Source organism: Acinonyx jubatus, chromosome B1, assembly GCF_027475565.1.
Source record: "Acinonyx jubatus isolate Ajub_Pintada_27869175 chromosome B1, VMU_Ajub_asm_v1.0, whole genome shotgun sequence".
Taxonomy (NCBI): Eukaryota; Metazoa; Chordata; class Mammalia; order Carnivora; family Felidae; genus Acinonyx; species Acinonyx jubatus.
In genome coordinates, this window is record NC_069382.1 from 187,912,383 (window position 1) to 187,933,034 (window position 20,652).

Genomic DNA, 20,652 nt, shown 5'->3' on the forward strand with positions numbered 1-20,652 from the left:
TGGATAATATTCCAGTGTGTGTGTGTGTGTGTGTATGTATGTATGAGAGAGAGAGAGAGAGAGAGAGAGAGAGAGAGAGAGGATTCTCTTTATCCATTCATCCATTGATAGACACTTAAGTTGTTTCCATATCTTGGTTATTATAAATAATATTGCAATGAACATGATGAGGAGTACATATATCTTTTCAAGTTATTTTCATTTTTTGGATAAATATCCAGAAATGGAATTGTGGATCATATGGTAGTACTATTCTTAATTTTTTGAGGAACATCCATACTGTTTTCTATATTGGGTATGTGAATTTACATTCCCACTAATAGTACACAGGTTTGCCTTTTCTCTACATCTTCACCAATACTTGCTATTTCTTGTCTTTTTGATAATAGCCCAACTTTCTATTTTCTGTTTGTCCAATCTATTATTTAGTTCCTTTTTCTCTTTTCTTGCCTTCTTTTAGACAAGTTGAATATATTTTATTATTCTATTTAATCTCTTAGTTTTTAAGTAGTACTTGCTGTCAAGTTTACCCTATATATCATTAACTTACTATAAACTACCTTCAGATAATGTTATATTACTTCATGTATAATCTTAAGAACTTTACAGTACATGTGCCTTTCCTCCCTCCAAGCCTTTGTGCTATTATTATTGTCATATGTTGTGCTTCCATAAATGTTATAATCCTTCCAATATATTGTTATTATTTTTCCTCCGTACAGTTATTCAAAGAGGTTTTCAAAATAGGAAAAGTATTTTCTCTATGAATTTTCCATTTCTGGTGCTTTTCATTCTTTTGTACAAATCCAGGTTTCTATGTGATGTCATTTTACTTCTGCCTGAAAACTTCCTTTAGCAATTCTTGTTGTGTGGGTTTGCTGTTTAATAATTCACTCAGCCCTGCCTTTTTATGTCTGAAAAAGTCTTCATTTCACTTTTGTTTTGAAAGATATTTTTGCTGAATATGAAATTCAAATGTGACCGTATACTTTTTAGTACTTTGAAGATGTTGCTCCACTGTCATTTAGTTTGCATTGTTTCTGAAGAGAAGTCTGCTGTAATTCTTATATTTGCTACTCTATTGTTTTTTCCTCTAGTTCTTTGTAAGATTTTATCACTGGTTATCAGCAGTTTGATTATAAATGGGTTTGGCTTTGTTGCCTTTATGTTTTTTCTACCTGGAGTTTTTTTTAACTACTTGGATATGGGGAGTTTAGTTTTTATCATATTTGGAAATATTTCAGCCATACTTTCTTCAAGTATGTTCCTATCCCTCTTGTCTCTACTCTCCTTTTGGGATTCCAATCACATGTATTTTGTTACATAGATCACTGATACCTACTCATTTTTGTTAATTTTTTTAAGTTTATTTATTTATTTTGAGAGCGAGAGCATTCAGGAAGAGCAGAGAGAGGGAGAGAGATAAAGAGAATCCCAACCTGCACTGTCAGCACAGAGCCTAATGCAGGGCTCAAGCTCACAAACCATGAGATCATGACCTGAGCCAAAACCAAGAGACAGACATTCAATCAACTGAGCCACCCAGGCACCCCTTTGTTCATTTTTTTATGTTTCATTTTGGATTATGCTATTTCTATGTTTTTAAGTTTGATAACCTTTTCTTTGGGTTGTCTAATCTGCTGTTAATAACACCCAGGATATTTTCATTTCAGAAATTATATTTTCATCTCCAGAAGTTTAAATTTAGTCTTCTTTGTATCTACTATATTTCCCCTTATATTTCCCCTCATGCTCATGCTTTCCTCAGCTTCTTGACTATAATGGAGTATATTTTAAATATCTGCATGAACATCTTGTGTGCTAATTTTATAATCTGTATTATTTATCAGTTCCTACTGATTGATTTTTCTCCTCATTTTGGATATTTTCCTGTTTTGTACATGCCTGGTAATTTTGGATTGGATGCTAGACATCGTCGGTTTTACATTGTGTGCTGGGGTTGTTTGTTTTTACAGTGCCTTCAATGTTTTGGGGCTCTGTTCTGAGACACCACGAACTTATTAAGAAAAATCTTTATCCTTTCAAATCTTGCTTTTGGGCATTGATAGGCAGCCTATAGTCTAGGACAGTGGTTCTCACCGGGGGATGTCCTACAGGGGATAATTGGTGACATAGGGAGACATTTTGGATTGTCACACCTAGTGGGTAGAGGCCGGTGATTCTGCTAAACATTCTACAGTGCATATTAAGACAGCTCCCCACAAAAAAGAATCACTCAGCCCCAAATGTCAGTAGTGCTGAGGTTGAGAAATCCTGCTCTAGGGCTAATTTTACCCCCACTAGTGAGGCACTACCAATACCTATTCAATGCCGTATGTATTAGGAGATTTATCCATTCTTGCTGGTGGGAACACAAATTTTATCCAGTCCTATATGGGCTCTGGGGATTTTCCAGCTGGTCCTTTTCAGTGGTCTTTTTCACAGCCTTGGGAAACATTCATGCACTGATCAGTATTTATCTACAGATTCCAGGGAAACCAATGTTGCTCTTGGGCACTGTCAGTGCAGCTCTGTCTCCTGTTATCTGCCCCACAGACTCTAGTTGCCTTGGTCTCCCTCACCTCCAAACTTTGTCCTCTCATCTCAGGAAGGCTTCCAAGCTTCCTTTGGATTCCTCTTCCTATACTGCAGCCTGGAAACTATTCAGGCAGTAAGCCAGAGCAAGTGTTATGACTTACCTCCTTTGTTCCCTTCTTTCAGGGGTTACTGTCATCCTGTACTTTCTTTCATCCATGGTCTTAAAAATATTTCATATATTTTTGTTCCTGTTACTTCATCATGGCCAAAAGCAGAAGTCTAGATTTATTCTTTTGACAGATATTTATCCAGTTTCTATATGCAAGGTGCTGGAAATAATATGTTGAACAAGACCAATATGTTGTACTCTCATCAAACTTGTATTTTAACCGGAGGGAGGAAAAACAAGCAGTTTAAGTTCTTTGTCAATGAAATTAGATGGTATAAAGAGTTTTCTAGGAGTAGTTACTTTAGGTTGAGTACACAGGGAAATCCTTTCTGAAGAAGTAATGAGTGAACTGTGGGATGAGTTGAGATGTCTGCAAGATCTTTGATAACTGAAACTGAGTATGGATGAGAACCCCTAAATAGAGATTATAGAAGAAGAAAAGGAAGCCTGGGACTTGGCCTTAAGAAACTCTAAGCCATCCAAGAATAGGATGACTTGGAGTAAAAGGAAGAGGAAAAAGGAAGCCAGTATTGTGTTTTGTATCAAAATCCAAGAAAAATGAGTTTCGAGAAAGAGGTTTACTCTTCTCAGGCTGTCATAACAAAATACCATAGACTGCATGGCTTAAAACAGAGATTTGTTTTCTCACAGTTCTGGAGGCTAGAAAGTCCAAGATCAAGGTCTGGAGGGTTCAGTTTCTGGTGAGGGGTCTCTTGCTGGTTTGCACATAGCTACCTTCCCATTCTCTGGTGTCTTCTTCTCCTTTTATGGAGACAACAAACCCATCAAATTAGGACTCAGATTGTGACCTCATTTTACCTTAGTTACTTCCTAAAGGCCCTGTATTTCTTAATATAGGGGGTTAGGGCTTCAACATATGAATCTGGGGGGTACACGGTTCAGTCTGTAGCAGAGGAAATGGCCATTAGTGTTGAATGTTGTTAGGAAGGCAAAATAGTTGAAAAATTAAGGATCATTCATTAGCTTTATCAATTCATTGGTGACTTTAGTAGGTGTTTTTCTGGAATGAAAGGGCCTGGAAGCCAGACTGGAGTAGGTTAAGAATAGGAGATAAGAAAATGGTGATATCAAGTATAGGATAATTCATTAAAGTAATCTAGCTCTAAACATGAAGAAAATAAAAGATTGAGTGAAGTTTTGTTTTTTAAGGAATGAGAGACCTTGCACTTGTTTAATCATTATCTATTGCTACAACAATGCTGTATTACAAACCACCCGAAAACTTACTGCCTGAAAGTAAATGAGCACCTACTGCACTCCTATATCTGGGACTGGCAAATAAGGCTAAGAGGTTCTTTTGATTTGGGCCAGGCTCCCTCACATGCCTTTGTACCAGCTGGCTACCAGCTGTGACACCTTAGCCCTGCGCCATACCTCCCACGCATTCTGCAGGCCAGCCCAGGCAGTGCTCTCCTGGCAAAAGCAGAGGTATACAAGGGAGCATAAGTGACCAAGTAGTTTCTCATGCTTCAGCTTGCATGCCTCCGCCAGTTTACAGTTCATACTTGTTAACTAACATCTGATCGGCCCAAGCAAGTCACCTGGGTGAGGCCAGAACGAGAGGACATTGCAAAGTGATAAAGAGTAAGTATAGGCATGGGTGAAGAATTTGGGCTGTGAATGCAATTAATCTGCCACAGATGGTATGTTAAAAACAAACAAACAAAAAAAAAAAACAGAAAAAAAAGGGATCATTGATTATAATCATTCTTAAGTTCCTCAGAAGGCAGATGTGAACAGGGTCCAAAATCATTCTAAGTCATGTCAGGCTCAGCAACCTTTCACAATTAGTTGGTTGGCATTATTTTAGATTAATAACTGCTAATTTCTTTTAATATCACATTAATTTAGTACTAAAATTTCCCATTTTATTTTTTATGAATGTATGTAAATCACATTTGTGTATTTATTGAATATCTGAATACCTGTTATATGTAAGATACTGCTTTAGGCACAGCTGTGTTATACTAATTTAATATACAAGTTAACTAAGAAATTCAGGTAAATGTTTTGTCCTTACATGGCCATTGATCACTTCTAAATCACACAGCAGTGCAAAATGTTCATTGATCTCTGAAGAGAATTGGTTTTGTGCCTTTGCTCTGACTATAATTTCCCTCATTGTATTCTTTCATTCTATTCCTTCAAATAAAAATTCAGGTAGATCTATTTATCAGGAGAAACTATTCTTTTTATTCTAGATGTTTTCTTGTGAATCCCCAATTATGATTTGCTCTAATAATCACGATAACCCTTACTAGTTAAGCACATAATATGCTAATATTTATATTAAAGTAATTCTCCTAAAATTGGTTGGAGTAAATTGCAAATCTAGGATTCTAATTCAAGAATATGAGACTTCAAAGTCTTACTCTTAACCGCCAGGTTCTTCTGTTCGTCCACATAACTACATCAAATAATCAAAAGCAAGTCAGAAAAAATGTCTGACTTAAAATCTACCACTTAACAATCTGCCAAGGCCTTTAAATTCTTCAGTATTCTACCAAAAAGAAATTTTACTCTTGAGATAAATTAAGTCTTTAAAAACAAAAAATCTGTACAACCTAACTCTTAACAGAATTTGCCGGCAAAAGAAAGGATTTACTCATACCTTTGACCTCATGGTCTGCTGGTAGACCATGTTTAACTGGCTAGATCCCTATGGCTCTTAATTTGAATCCCTCACCCCACCCCTTTAAGCCCAGAGATTTTAAATTAAATGGTTGTACAATTGCAGAAAGAAATTATACACATATCTGTCATCTTTTATCCCACACATGTATCTTTTGACTTTTTGTTAGTAGTACTAATACTAACATTTATTGAGTCCTTATTATGTGTTCAGCCAGGCATTTTACATGCCTTCTCTATGCCACCTGTTTTATATAAACTCATTTACTAATCACATTTCCCTCAAGAGGTGGGTACTCTCATTATCTTTACTTTCCAGTTAAATTGAAGCTTAGAGTTTAGGAAATGTACACTTAGCAGGTGAGTGATTTGATTTGGAATCAGAACTTAGGCTCTACAAAGCCTCCCTCCTTCCCAGTTTACTAAAATCCTTACCCCTTTAGGCCTATTTCAAATGACTTTTCCCCAGTCTCGCCACTGCTAAGATTAAGTTCCCTTCTCTGTTATCCCTTAGTCTTTAGTTACCTCTTCTGTATTTACTGTGTACTGCTTTTTATTTTGGTAATTCATGAATACTTCTCCCTTCTGCCTCCTTACCGAACTGGAAAACCCTTGAAGACAGACACCATCACACTATTTTATATTCTTAATATATTGGGTAGGTAGCGGTTAGAGTCCAGTAGACCAAGGGTTTCATTTTTCTAACTTCTTACTACATCAGAAACATGGGAACACACTTGATGACTTCATAAAGGTTCTCTGATCTAGTTTTACACCTTTAACAACCCTATTGATTTGGATAGATTTGAGGAGAATCAGGCTCAGGGTATAGCTATAATAGCTATTCAGTAAATTTTTACTGACTTAACATTAGATGACATCATTTCCAGAGGAAATAAACCAGTCACTCAGAATTTGGAGTTAAAACAAATGAGTTCAAATTCAGTAGTTTCATGTACATTATAGTAACTGTTCTAATTCCAAATCGTATACCAGAATTCAGTTTATCCATGCATACAGCTGACTTTTCTCCCTTTGAAAAGATTATAACTTGTTTCTTGAAACACTTAACCTAAAGAATACTCTTTTGGTAGCTATCAAAAAACATGTCTATGCCCTAACATATTTCCTTTTACCTTGAGAAATTGAAAGATGTAATAGCTCCTTATTTAGTTAAATATGAGGAAACTTGATGCTCTAAATATATCTTTCTAGATACAGTTATGGCTGTAGGCCTTCAGGATGTCTTTCTGTCTGAAATCTGTAGACCAAACACATCTATAGACCAAACAATGCATTAAGTATTTTGAAGAAATAGATAAATGGGTATTAACATGAAGGCAGAATCACGACAGAATTGCAACCCAAGAGTTCGTATGCAGGATAGAGGGATACATCCTAGACTCTGAACTTGCACTTACTAGTTGAGTGACTTTGATATGTCATTTTACTTCTTTGAGCCTCAATGGTGGTTGTTAGAACTGAATAAAATATTGTCAGGGGGGTTTTTAGCATAGTGCCTGGCATGTAGCAACTGCTCTAGAAATGATATTTTCAGACCTGTCCTGATCATACTAAAATTTGTTTCCTGTGATTTGGCTAGTTCACATTAAGGTTTATTGTGTGTATGACAGAGATGAACTATCCCATATCTCTAGTAATAAGTAAAACAAGTTTGAGTTATTAGAGCTAGATATATGTTAAAAATTCTTTTTGTTAGAATTATCAGTAATCATTAATTTAAATGTTTATTTTGAGAGAAAGGGAGAGAGCGCAAGCACGAGCTGGGGGAGAGGCTGAGAGGGAGAATCCCAAGCGGGCTCCACACCCAGTGCAGAGCCCAACATGAGGCTCATCTCACAAACTGCGATCATGACCTGAGCTGAAATCAAGAGTCAGATGCTCAACAGACTGAGCCACCCAGGCGCCCCAGTAATCATTAATTTAAATCACACATTATGACTGTTTGGATTTCCATGACCCACCAGAGATTTTCATCTTTTATACTTCCCAAATGCACATACTCTTATAAACCTCCATTCAGATGCTGGAGAGAGGCTCTATCTAGGGTGGATGAAATTACCCAAGTATTGAAAATAGGCTTAGATGTCTAGATGATCATTTCAGGTGCCCCTTCTTTGTCCTCATTCCCTCCTCACCTACCATCTGTCTAGATTGCTAGTTTGATAGAAGCCTTACTTAGGGTGAGTATATCTCTTCCAGTTTTGTCCCCCATTCACCAAAATACAGTGTTAAACTAACCTTTGCATTTGTCTATAGCTCCATATGATTTTTAAATCATGTTAAATGGTATTCATTTGATCATCAGAAATGTAAAGGTAAGTAGGAAGATGTTGTTTAATTTTTTTTTTTAACATGAGGAAAAGGAGACTGAATGAAGCTGTTACTTGTCCAACATCATAAGGCTGATTATTAATATTCCCAGAATTGGAACCCAGGTCTTTATGTTCCTTTTCCCAGTTCTTTACTTGCAAGAGTACCACTGAATACACTACACCATTGCTAAGCTTTCAATAGAATCCTGGATGTGGATGTATAAAGCCACTCGATACGATGATTTAAATGCTGCTGCTTCGAATTTTGAACCATATATGTAAGACAGAGAAGCCATGAAATAAGACTGATAAATCTGATGATCTAAAATTTAGAATGGATTCATGACAAAACCACCATAAGCAGATATAAACAACTAATAAACAAGGCAGGATGGGGAGGGAAGTGGGAGTGTAAATCACATAGAACACTGATCTTAACTAAATAGCAAAATAGATCATCTCAATGGGCAAAGAACACAGAGAAGGAAAAACAAATGGCTGCTAAATATGAAAATAAGCCAAACCTTCCTCATAAGAGAAGTGCAAATTAAATAACGGCATACCATTTTTAACCTAGTTTTTTTTTTTACAAAGATCCATAACTTTTATTATACATTATTGATAAGAAAATGAGGGAAGAAAGACATTTTCATACATTGTTGGTCAGAGTGTAAATGGCATGTTGTCTACAAAGGATAATTTGGTAATCTCTATCCAAAATCTTTAAAGCACCTTTGACTCAGTTTATCCTACTCCTAGACATCAACCCCATAGATACAGTTGAATACATAGACATACAAGAATATTCGATTTTCCTGTTCAAAACCTAAAGAAAAAAAGCTTAAAAAGTACATCAAGAAAATTTGAGGGGCACCTGGCTGGCTCAGTCAGTAGAGCATGTGACTCGACCTCGGGGTCATGAGTTCAAGCCCCACATGGGGGTAGAGATTATTTTAAAAAAGAAAAAGTTGAGTAACATGTATTAATCTTTCACTTGGTACAAATGTATATGATTGTCCCATAACCTCCTGACATTAAACCTAACAAGTCCAATTTTTTATCTTACAAATATAAAGGAATATTTATTAAAAAATTCCTCTAGGTTGCAAATTCTCTGAAAGCATGCACTGTGTCCACCTCCCCATCTTTGTACCTCACAAGTGCTTTCTAGTGGATACTCAATGCAGAATAATTTGGGATAGAAGATAGAATTGAAAAGTGCTTTGGTTATAACTGAAGATGCAGGTTCTTATATTAGTCTGAATGCATCTGGTTAGAACACTCCAAAAAAGAGCAGTTTATTTTTCTATTTTCCTATACCTTAGTTTCCCCATTTTAGAAATGAGTTATCTAGAAAGGCCCCTTCTAGCTCTTATTATTCTAATGCCTCTGTTTTTGGCCCTTGAAGATAGCTATGTTCTTCTACTCAGTACTCTGTAGATAGGTAGTGCCTAAAGTTTGCACACCGCTTTTCTTTTTTTTAATGTTTATTTACTTTTGAGAGAGAGCGTGAGCGGAGGGCGGAGCAGAGAGAGAGGGAGACACAGAATCCGAAGCAGGCTCCAGGCTCAGAGCTGTCAGCATGGAGCCTGACGTGGGCTGAAACTCACAACCTGAGATCATGACCTGAGCCGAAGTTGGACACTTAACCGACTGAGCCACCCAGGCACCCCACCTTTTTTTTTTTTCTTCACACCACCTAGTTTTAAGTGGGTATTTATGAATTAAGTATGTCATTCTATCTATTGGTACTAACGTATAGTGCTTGGACTGGTATTTTCTTCCCATGATGTGTATACTTTTGTGTACTCCTGGAGTTCGTGTACCCAAATTTCAAGTATACTCTCCAGAAAAGTAAATTAATGTTAAAAGTATTAAAAAGAACAATAATGTAGTTATTAAAGTATTATTCTGATGAATAGCAAAGAGCAAAAATTGTTTTTGTCACCATGATTTGTTGCTTTGTGCCATCATTTTCTTCTTCTGGCATTGATACTTGATATGCTTATCTACCAAACTGTCTTAATATAATTGTATTTTTATAGCTTGCCCTAGAGTTTCTCGGAGGCATACATACACATACTACAAATATGAAGACTGGCAGTCCTTGTAAGATGGAAAAACATTACTGCTTTATCTGAGCTTTGCTGCCTTGAAAAACAAAAATATCTTGAGGTCCATGAGGCTATCAGTCTAATAGTAACCAGTGCAAATGTTTTCAAAAACCAGTCAGGATTTCTGCTATGAATGAGAGTATTGTTTTTTTGGATCTCTTTGTCATATATCAGGCCATGATTTAAGTACATTCTTATTTATTCACCTCTATGTTCTTTCGGTTTTTTTTAAGTGATTTTCTATATGATGAGTAACCTTTTAGGCTACTTGTAGTTTGTCATTCTGTTTCATACCTATAAACTTGAAACTATGTTATTTGGTGGAACTGGGAGTCCATTTGCCTGAAGAGAGCTCAGTGGCAACATGACAGCTGTTAAAATATAACAGGTTAAATCTCTCTGGTTTACTGAACGGCAAATGAGTAGGTTGTTGAGGTTGCAAGGAGAAATCAGGAAAACGTCACTGATGTCTGGCAGTGGCTGCCACTTAAAACAAGCCACTTAAATACTGCACAGAGTTTCCTCTTTACTAATAGGAAGAATCATGGACCTGTGGTTGGGAGAAAGCTTGGGAATGATGTAGTCCAACTAATAGCTAATGTATAACAAGCTATGAAATAGTTTATAAACATGAGGATCTACATCTGAAAACGTGAATGGGCTATCAATATTATTTTTAAGATGTGGGTTTACATGTCCATTATATGTGGACTAGCTACCCTTTGGACTCTCAAGTTTCTATGTTTCTAAAGATTCTCTTTAGAGAGCCTGTAGACAAGAGTAAGGGAAAGAGGACTATACCAATTTGGTGACTGTAACTTGAGGTGTATCTGTACTTGAGTCTGAGACTCACTGTTATCATTTATCTTGAGAAGTATACCAACATTGCTTGGTTTGCTATGAAATTTATGAGATAATCCATGCGAGTGTCTCTAGAACACAGTAGGCTTTCAAAGGTTAATTCCTTCTTGTCTCAAAGTGGCTCTGATCCTGGTAAGTTAAAGGACAAATGAAAAGGGCTGAATCCTACCAAGTTCAGTATGTGAAATGTCCAGAGTATGCTGATGGAATCCATCTATGCAGTGGTTTTTGTCCAGTGCTATCTGGGTGACCTTTTAAATACCTGGCTAACATAGGTAAAGTATTCAATTCAGTAAGGAGGCCAGAGGTAAGGAACACAACAAAACTCTGTACTTTCAGAATAAAATGCCCTAATTCTAATGTCTGGAGGTCCAAACAATAAGATGATTGAATTTCTTTTACAAGGTTGATAATTTATTTGAAATTAAAGAACTAAAATGCTTTACACTTTTTTTTTTCCAGCATGCTACAAATGAAAACTGATGAGAAACTGAATTTGTCCGATGGGAATACAGCAAGTTGCCCTTTGAGCCCCATTAAGATGTGCCTTAATCGTCCCATTGAATGGAATCTGAATTTGACAGCAGCATCTCTAGCGAGCTGTACAGTTCATAACCAAAATCTCAAAAGTGAAGAGAAATAGATTACAGTTCTTCTTGCACTATCCTCATTTTGTACATCAGTATTCCTTCTGCATTTATCAATTGATCTTGAAATATTTCTAGTCCTGTGATGTCTTTATATTAAATCATTAGCATTAATCATTTTGATTATATTCTTTGTATTTTTTTTATGTTTTACACCGGACCATTGTGGAATTTTGCAGTACAGATGGATTTTGATGTTTCTCTTTTTAATGGTATTTTGTGAATTTTTTATGCCCTAAGTTTAAATACATAATTGTTCCCGGTTTTATTTCTGTGCACAAAGTTTTAATATATAACGCATTATGTGATTTAGAAGGCTAGTATTGTAAAGAGTTGTGATGATGACCTGACCCAGGATATAATAGGTGGATACCAACTACCTCGAAGCAAACTGGTAAAAGGCAAAGGTATCTCTTAGAAGTATATTATCTCCTTCAGAGTTATATATGTATAGAAAAGTTGATCATAGTTTATCATCAAGTAGCATGTTTCCATTCATAGGAGAGTTTGAGCTGATCCGTTCTTTCTCTTGTACTTTTAAACCTATAAAATCTGTGGGCTGTAAGATGAATGGCACAATTGCATGTTTACTCGTTAGCAAAGCTGTGCCTCTTACAGACAAGAATACTATGTGGTGTAAGTTACCAGTTTTGAATGAAAAATGGTAAATGGATTTACATCTATTGATTTTACTGTATTTTAGCCATTTAAGTGTAAAATGTCTTTTAAAATCGGGATAATATTCCTTACCTTTAACTATAATTGTGCAAAAGCATAGCTTCAGCAGTGGCTTATGTGATTGTGTCTAAAACTTGAATAGTAAGAATCCTAAAGGTTTGGTGCTTACATTTATTTTTCCCCATGCCAGAGGAAAAAAGCTTTGGTATGGTGGTCCGTGTAAGTATGTAAGAACATGGCTCCTTCCCTTTGGATAGCCCAGCTGTAGGGTAAATGGGATTTAGTTTATGGTGTTTCTAAAGACTTTTCCTTATAGCACATTCTGTGTACACTTTATGTCCTTATTTCTCCCTTTACCCCACCCACAAAAATTATTTTTAAAGTGACAGGGATTTAACAAAAGAAGACTTACATAAGGAATTTGAAGCACAGAAAGACACAGAGCCAACAGAATGAAAAACAATCATCTATTTTTTATTGTTTTATATCACCACCATATCTGCCTTTTCCTTTTGCTTAATAAGCATTCTTACTTTGTAGCTTTCAGACTCCTTTTATATTTCTGAGTTTTATAAAGCACATATATGTATGTAATATAGCAATTTGGTTCTAAAAAGCACAACGATCTTAATTTAGCTCTTACAACATCACCTTAAAAAAAAATGGCCTCTAGTGAATAAACCTTAAAAAGCACAATCATTATTAGTACAGATCCAATGTTTGTTAGGACATTTCTGTTCTGGATAATAAAGAGAAAAGGTAATTACCAGAGGGAGAATAACGTGCATTTTGCTGGGTGTTGCAGCAGGAAACAGGGCTCAGTTCACACGCCAGAAGTTCCCCAAGTCAGGCAAGTGCCAGTTTGAGAAGAAAAGTGAAATGGACAGTGACAGAACAAGTGCTCATAAACTAGTATGTAAAGGATTTCCTGTCACACTTTTCTCACTAGCATTCTCTTTTATTATCCACAATATTATTTTGTTATGCCAAAAACACAGAAAGCAACTCCAGCATTAATAGGTGTAAGGGGGGGGGGGCACCCAGTTGGCTCAGTCAGTAGAGCAGGTGACTCTTGATTTTGGGGTCATGAGTTCAAGCCCCACACTGGGTATAGGGATTACTTATATATACATATACATATATGTGAACATCTCCCTAACCCAAGAAACACCATCACAACCATAAGGAAACGAGGGCTCTCAGATACAAATATTTTAAGAAGAGAAATTACCCATTCAGGTAGCATTACCAAAATATTTTTAGTGTAAGAATCACAAAACAAAATTATCAAAATAACTTTGACTTAGATGCTGGGTACTTTAAGTTCATTGTACTGTTCCTCCCCTTAAGGTAAGCTCCTTTCTAGCCAGTTTGTGGTACTTCATTTGCCCTTGAGATGTCCCTTTTTAATGTGTTCTGAAGTGTTTTCATTGATGTTGCATGGGCCCCACCTAAATCAAAGCTTCCTAAATGCAAGCTACTAGTTAGTTACACTGAAAAGCTGTCCATAATGCCATACTAAACATGAGAGTTCATAAGCATCCCCTGGAAACCTACTGAAGCAGCAGGTTCCTAGGCCCACCTTAGATCCTGATTAAATCCACGTGACTGATTCCGGATGTCTGTGGAGCACACTGACAGGTGCTGTCCTGATGCTTCAGTACTGGCAAAGTAATGAATCGCACAGCACAAATTGCTACATGAGGCATTTTCTAATTTTGATACAAGAGTAACTGTATTAGAGCAGAGAACTGAACATAATTTTAAAGGACATGGTCAAAAGGACTTCACCTCCATCATCTCTTCTCCTAACTTGTATCTTCATTGAGAAACTGTGCAAGGTTAACTTTACTTTTTTCTAGTGCTGCTGTTTTGGCTCGTCTTGGTAATCTCCTCTTCATTTCTGATTCTGGCTCTGGAACTTCAGGGTCACTAAATAGATGTTGAAAATACACCAATTTAAATACAAGCTTTAAACCCTCAAGTTTATTTATCAATAAAACTCTTTGCTTCTGTCATTTTATCAGTGTGTAATTGATATCCTGATTTCACTAGGTTTAAAACTAAAGCCAAAAAGACTAACTGGCTATCCTGCCAAGTAAATCATGGGAAACCTAGGTAATTGCTTTTTATATCTATATAGAACCTTGTGTTATAAAGAAAAAACCAAATTTTGTAATGAAGCGTGTGATTAAACAGGAACAACTGCCCAAAAGAATTCTGGAGGACAACACAAAGTGAAAAAAAAATTTAAGTTCTCTTAATTCAGGCAATAAATTCTTAAAACACTCTGGAAATAGCAAGTTTCCTGAAAACATTTTAAATTTAGTCAAAATTTAACCTAAAGTTCTATACTAACAGTATACACATTACAGTTTTACCAATGAATAGATGAATTCAAGAGAACTTTCAGCTTCCAACAGTGGCTTAATTTGCAGAATCTAAAAGTAAACACTATACCACAAATATATGCAATTTACAATGATAGAATAATCAAGAACCCAAATCTAAATCCTAAGAGTTTGCTAATTCAGTATCAGAGGAGTCATACATCCAATCACATAGTCAGAAGTATACATGGAAATATAAATTGAAAGGATGTATTAAAGATGACCACCTAGGACTAGGAGCCATCCCAGTAGGAAAAGCACACAGCCATGGGAGGTCAAATGCCCTTGATAATGGAATTTGAGATTTGAGATATATATCTCCAAGACCTCGCTATTTACAGTTTCCACTGAGTATTGTGTTACACACTGAGCTTTTCACAGTGGAAGGAAAGTACATTTTTTTTCTTTTTCTAGACAAAAAAAAAAAAAAAAAAGATAGGCCTCTACATTTTCTAGATGTGCGTGGCATACCTTTCAGAGTCAACCTGAGCAGTATAGTGTCTCCTGTTCATCCTAGCTGAAGCTGTCACTTTGTTCATCCTAGCTGAAGCTGTCACTTTTCTCTGTCCTTAAAGAAAGTATATAATTCATTATTAAAACTTACTACCATTTCTGGGCTACTCAAATCCTTTCTTTTCCCTCTACAACACATTTCCTCCTAGATTCCAGCCATTTATTCATTTTTTTGGTAAGCTTGGATAATAGACAAGGGAAAATATGGAAATCAAATTATAAGGAGGCAAATTTTAAATATATTTGAGAGAAAGAAGAATGTGAAAAATAAGCTATATAAACAGAAGTACTTCTATTACGGCTATAGCCTAAGACATATGGAGAAACATGAATATTAAGATTAGAAAAGTAGGGTAAGCCCAGAAAGGCTTAAGCCCATAACAGGTCTGAAAGAAAGAGAATTTAGTGGCTTGTAAAATATTCAGACATATACATGGCCAATTCAAATATGTGTTCTAAAACATTTTTCAGTGTAAAAACTAGACCTTTTAACAATATGCTGAAGATTGCAAAAATTCCACTTGCTAGAAATTTATAAGGTTAAGAAGACCAAGCTTATTAGCCTGTGATGCTCCTCAATTATGATAAGAATCTGATCACTCAGTATGAATATTTGGTTGAAATTTATACACCCTATTTATTCATGTTTTTCTCCAAACCTTACATATTTGCTTATAATATAGCTAGCCCCAAGAAAACATCCAACAATATGGGACTACTTTGGAACAACACCCAACAATAAGCATTTAAATAACTCACTGGCTACAAAAATATTATGGCCAGATTCCATTTAGAAAAAAAATTAAATCTGCATAGGAAAGGGTCTCAAAATTGTTTTGTTTTTTTTTTAAGAATTCAAATAATGGTTGGTTCATGGGTGGGATTATTAGTGTTCTTTATATTAGTTTGCTGCATGTATTTTCTGATTCTTCTGTAATAAGCATGAACTGCTTTTGTAATAATAATAAAATAATAAAAAGATCTTGAATTTCAGATTTTTTCCAAGTGATCCCTTGATAGTCAACATTTACTTTATTCCAACAAAGCCCCTATTGTTGGATATTCCTTGGGAAATAAATTATGTTGAGAAATTATGAAATAAAATGGGAAAAAGGAAAACAGAAGCCCTATAGGGAAAAAAGGACAAAACTGCTTAACATATAAGGATAGAATACAAACAACTGCTAACATAAAATCATCAATGATCATTTGATAAAAAAAATTTTAATTTAACCCAAATAGTCCTTTACAATATGATACACTGCATCCTATCTCTTTCAGTCAAAAGCACTTGGAGCAACACTGATATAATCTTTCAGACATGGAGCAAAACCTAATATCCACTGAAAGAACTGAAAATAAAGTTAAGGATATCCGAGACATTTAAAAATCTTTATCAATAAGGAAACTTGCAAAATGAGTATTTCATTGGAAAACAAAATTGCAAAGTTTTATTATACTCAATCCATATACTACCTCTGTTAGTCTTCTGCTGAGTGGATTTTGATGCTCCAGTTGCTTTTACATCCCTGAGAGGGGTTCTATATGCTTCTTTACGATTTTCTAGTAAAGGAAATAATACGACAATGTAAATCTTAAAAAGCTTCATTAATTACTTTAAATGGTCTTTCCAAATCAATTTTTCATAAAACAGAAATGACAACCAGTACCATTAACAGCTACTGAAAATGAAAAGTATCATAAACCAGTTTCAAAAAAAATGTGAATAAAGTAAGCAAACAAAACCCCTAAGATAGTACACAGTCATGTGGTGAAAAATGTACACATTAAAAAAACGAAGTAGAATAAACACTTATCAGTAATTTGTTTTCCAGGGGAATTAGAAAATTTTCTTTCATTTCTGAAATCGAACCACATGCTAGAGGAGAAAAAATGTGCTCCAGTAAAGACGAAAAGGAGAGAATATAAATACACAGGTTAGTATGTTATTACCATCTTCAATTTGAAAACCAGTCATATTCATGTTGGCATCCTGTGCTGCTACCACTTGGTCACCATACTCTTTATTTCCTTTTTCTAACTGAATCTTGATTTTCTCCAGAGCTCTCACACATGTCCTATCTCTTACTTCCTATAATAGAAAACATTATTAACACTTTTTTTAATACAGCATTTAATACAGCATTTCCTAATCTCTCAACTACTGTCATTAAGTAGTTTAAAAACATGTTAGGGACGCCTGGGTGGCTCAGTCAGTTAAGCGTCCGACTTTGGCTCAGGTCATGATCTCACAGTTCATGGGTTCGAGTCCCATGGCACGCTCCTTGCAGACAGCTTGGAGCCTGGGGCCTGCTTCAGATTCTGTGTCTCCCTCTCTCTCTGCCCCTCCCCCAGCTCACACTCCCTCCCTCTCCTTCTCTCTCTCAAAAATAACCATTAAAAAAAATTTTTTTTAATTCTGTTAAATTTATGAAGGAAACATTTACTTCAAATGAGCAGACACAGTTTGCCAACATATGTATAATTTAATACAAGCACATAAAGTCTACTTTGATAAAAAAAAATTTATGCACGTTAAGAGTAATTAGAAACTACTTTACCTCCAGCATCTCATTCAACAGAAACAAAAGATCTTGAGCAAGATTGCTACTGAGTTCTAAAGAACTCAAGGCTTTCGTATAGACCCGAATTTCTGGTGAACATGGACATGTTAAGATCTCATTGCAAATTTTTATAGCCAAATTGTCATGAACTGTTAAGGCCTAGAAGATCAAGAGAAAAAGCTCTGTAAATGCAAAATGGTATCATTACAATATAGTCCCCTAAACATCTAACAAGCATTTCCAACTAATTATCTTGCCATAATCCCAAATGCAAAATTTCTAAAACCAAATTTAACATATTCCTTGCAAACTGAACTGCCCCTCGCCCCTTTTTCTAGAAGATGCTGTGGTACAGGATTGAGATCTGCCCCCTTCACAACTAAAGCATTCATCCTCCAGCTACTGTGAGTTCTGGAGGCTAAAAGTTCCCACGTGCAGAACTGATCCAGGCTGAAGACAGTGGGGCCCTGCCACATTCTTAGTTCACATTCAGTGGCTGGAAGATGTACGGGTACAACAGCTCAGCCTTGTCTCAATTCTGGACAACTCAAAGGACTTTCCCAGTTATAGAACTACCTATGGGATGAGTTGGGACTTTAAGACCTCATGACAGTTCAACTTCTTTCTCTCCCCCAACCTACTTCCCTCACTTTCACATTAAAAGATGTCAACACCTTCTTCGAGGTCTTCTGTAACCCATACTGGGTTATCTGGGACTCCATCTTCTTTGCCTCTCCAAGCTCTTTCTTCATGGCTTTTATACCCATAATCTTCTTCCATCTCAGCTTCTATTCTTTCTACTTTCTATTGCTACTATTATTCTTCTTCTGTAAGCTTTTATCTCTTAATTATACAGATTTCCAACTACTCTCTTTGATAATATTCTATTCTTCTCACCAATTCACCTTATGTAACAATACTGACCACCAACTTCATCTTTCATCCCATTAAGCCTTTTAATAATATACCCTGCATTGTTATGGCAAATACAGCCAACTCCAAACTCCCTACCTTAATGTTCTGCCTTCAACAGGGCCATTCTGGTCCTTAGGCAGAATGATTCTTCCATAGTTCTCCTGTAGGACTTGCACAACCAGCTTCATTTAATCACTTCTACCAAAAGTCTTTTTCTCTCTACCCAAACCACTCCCCAAATCCCAACAAGACTTCACTGAATTTTACTAGTAATGCTGTACTCATCACTCCTAAAACATGAACCCTGCCTTCTAAAGTCGTAAAGGACTTAGAGCTCTATCACCCACCCTGATTATATTTTGCCTTAACATTCATTGTAATCTTCTTTCCAATGACTTGTAACATAATGACTTGAAAGCGGTATGCAAACACTAAATATCAAAATAAAAAAGCAATACTTCCAACTTAATTAGCTGGCATCTGAAATCATTAATAACACATTAATTTTCAACATGATGACAAGTTTGATTAAATGACTTATTAAAGGAGTGGGACACCTGGGTGGTTCAGTCAGTTAAGCATCTGACTCTTGGTTTCAGCTCAGGTCATGATCTCACAGTTTGTGAGATGGAGCCCCACATCGGGCTCTGCACTGATAGCATCGAGCCTGCTTGGGATTCTCTTTCTCTCTCTCTCTCTCTCTCTCCCCCTCCTCTGCTCACACTCTGTCTCAAAATAAATAAAACAAAAATTTTTTAAATAATATTAAAGGATTAAAAACCCAGCTTAAGTTTAAACTATGGGACAGTTTGCAGTTCAATTATCTTCTCTGAATTAAAAACAAAAATAAGGGAGCCTGCGTGGCTCAGTTGAGCATCTGACTCTTGATTTCAGCTAGGGTCATGATTCCAGGGTCATGGCATCATGGCCCACATCAGGCTTGGGATTCTCTCTCCTTCTGCCCCTCTCCCCCATTCATACTGTCTCTAAAAAAAAAAAAAAAAAAAAAAAAAAAAAAAAAAAGAAAATTAAAAGTAAAAATTTAAATAAGCTTGTGGTGACCTTCATTCTTTGAATTCTTCCTTGTCTCAGAAACAGCAGGTAAGATAATGTTTGAAGCCTCGATTTGAGTCCTAGATAAACAGGACATTTTCAGAATGTTTAAAAGCCAGCACTATAGTAGTCAGGAGGGGGTAGTGAGAGAGATGAGATTTTGACAAATTCTTTTCAGGAACAAAATATTAGCACTTATTACTTCTATCTTTATAGGATTACGACTATTCCCGAAAGGTCTTTTTTTCTTCAGTTTTTTTAATGTTTATTTATTTATTTTGAAAGAGACAGAGAGAATGAATGGGGGAGGGCGAAAAGAGAGGGAGAGAATCCCAAGCAGGCTCCTCACTGTCAGTGTGGAGCCTGATGTAGAGCTCAAACTCATGAAACAGGAGATCATGACCTGAGCTGAAACCAAAAGTTGGACGCTTAACCCACTGAACCACCCAGGGCACCCCAGCAAAAGGTCTTTTTCTTCCTTTGTGTTATGTGCCACCATATAGACCAGAAATCTCTAGAGGCGCCTAGGCGGCTCAGCTGGTTAAGCATATGCCTTCGGCTCAAGTCATGATTTCATGGTTCATGGGTTCAAGCCCCACATCAGGTTCTGTGCTGAGAGCTCAGAGCCTGGAGCCTGCTTCAGATTCTGTGTTTCCTTCTTTGCCCCTCACCTACTCATTCTCTGCCTCTAAAAAATAAATAAACGCTAAAAAAATAAAAAATAAAAAAAAATAGAAAAAAGAAATCTCAAGATCAAAATGTGGCTTCTATTTCAAAGAACATAAAAGAAAAGATTATTTTACCAAAACAACAGTGACCTGCATGATAGTTATCATCCTTACCATCCATAGGCCAACTTTCACCCACCTGATAATCTTGTGAATTTTTGGCCTGAGGATTTAATCCACTTGGTCTTGTCAAATCTACAAGTAACTCAGCAACATTAGTGATATCTATTTCAGCTAAGGGAGACGATGCAGGGGCACTGGCCAGTGTTTGCAAAGTTGGAAGAAAGGCTTCTTCAAAACATTCCTGATTAGTCCTATTGAAAAATAATTCGGAAGTATGTTGGCAAAGAAAAGGCATGTGATCCTCAAAAAAAAAAAAAAAAATGTATAAAATTCACCCCATTAAGATACAGTATATTTTCATCTAGGAAACAAATAATTGAGGTAAATAAAATCTAAGTTATCCTCATTTTCATCACCAACCACTGAAGAAA

General features: G+C 36.1%; 2 protein-coding genes across 16 annotated transcripts in view; one reads left to right on the forward strand and one right to left on the reverse strand.

Annotated features, from left to right (window-relative positions):
• Positions 1-11,436, forward strand: part of LCORL (ligand dependent nuclear receptor corepressor like) — a 159,101-nt gene extending 147,665 nt beyond the window's left edge. For 6 of the 15 annotated variants that reach the window (XM_027043165.2, XM_027043106.2, XM_027043041.2 and 3 more), the window contains one exon: positions 11,133-11,257. Coding sequence is in view for 7 of the 15 variants with exons in the window: in XM_027043454.2 (XP_026899255.1) it covers positions 11,133-11,313 (181 nt within the window). In the remaining 8 variants the exon portion in view is untranslated. Of the gene's footprint in view, positions 1-11,132 lie in introns of all 15 variants that reach the window. The other 9 variants (XM_027043454.2, XM_027043537.2, XM_053217529.1 and 6 more) reach the window with 5 other exon arrangements.
• A 2,267-nt stretch (positions 11,437-13,703) lies between these two features.
• The window catches only part of NCAPG (non-SMC condensin I complex subunit G), a 44,203-nt gene continuing 37,254 nt past the window's right edge, over positions 13,704-20,652 (reverse strand). The window contains exons 16-21 of the mRNA XM_053217535.1: positions 20,298-20,472; positions 17,460-17,621; positions 16,852-16,990; positions 16,372-16,461; positions 14,857-14,929; positions 13,704-13,927 (exon numbers count right to left, since the gene is read on the reverse strand). Coding sequence (XP_053073510.1) covers positions 13,804-13,927; positions 14,857-14,929; positions 16,372-16,461; positions 16,852-16,990; positions 17,460-17,621; positions 20,298-20,472 — 763 coding nt within the window. The 3' untranslated portion in view covers positions 13,704-13,803. The remainder of the gene's footprint in view (positions 13,928-14,856; positions 14,930-16,371; positions 16,462-16,851; positions 16,991-17,459; positions 17,622-20,297; positions 20,473-20,652) is intronic.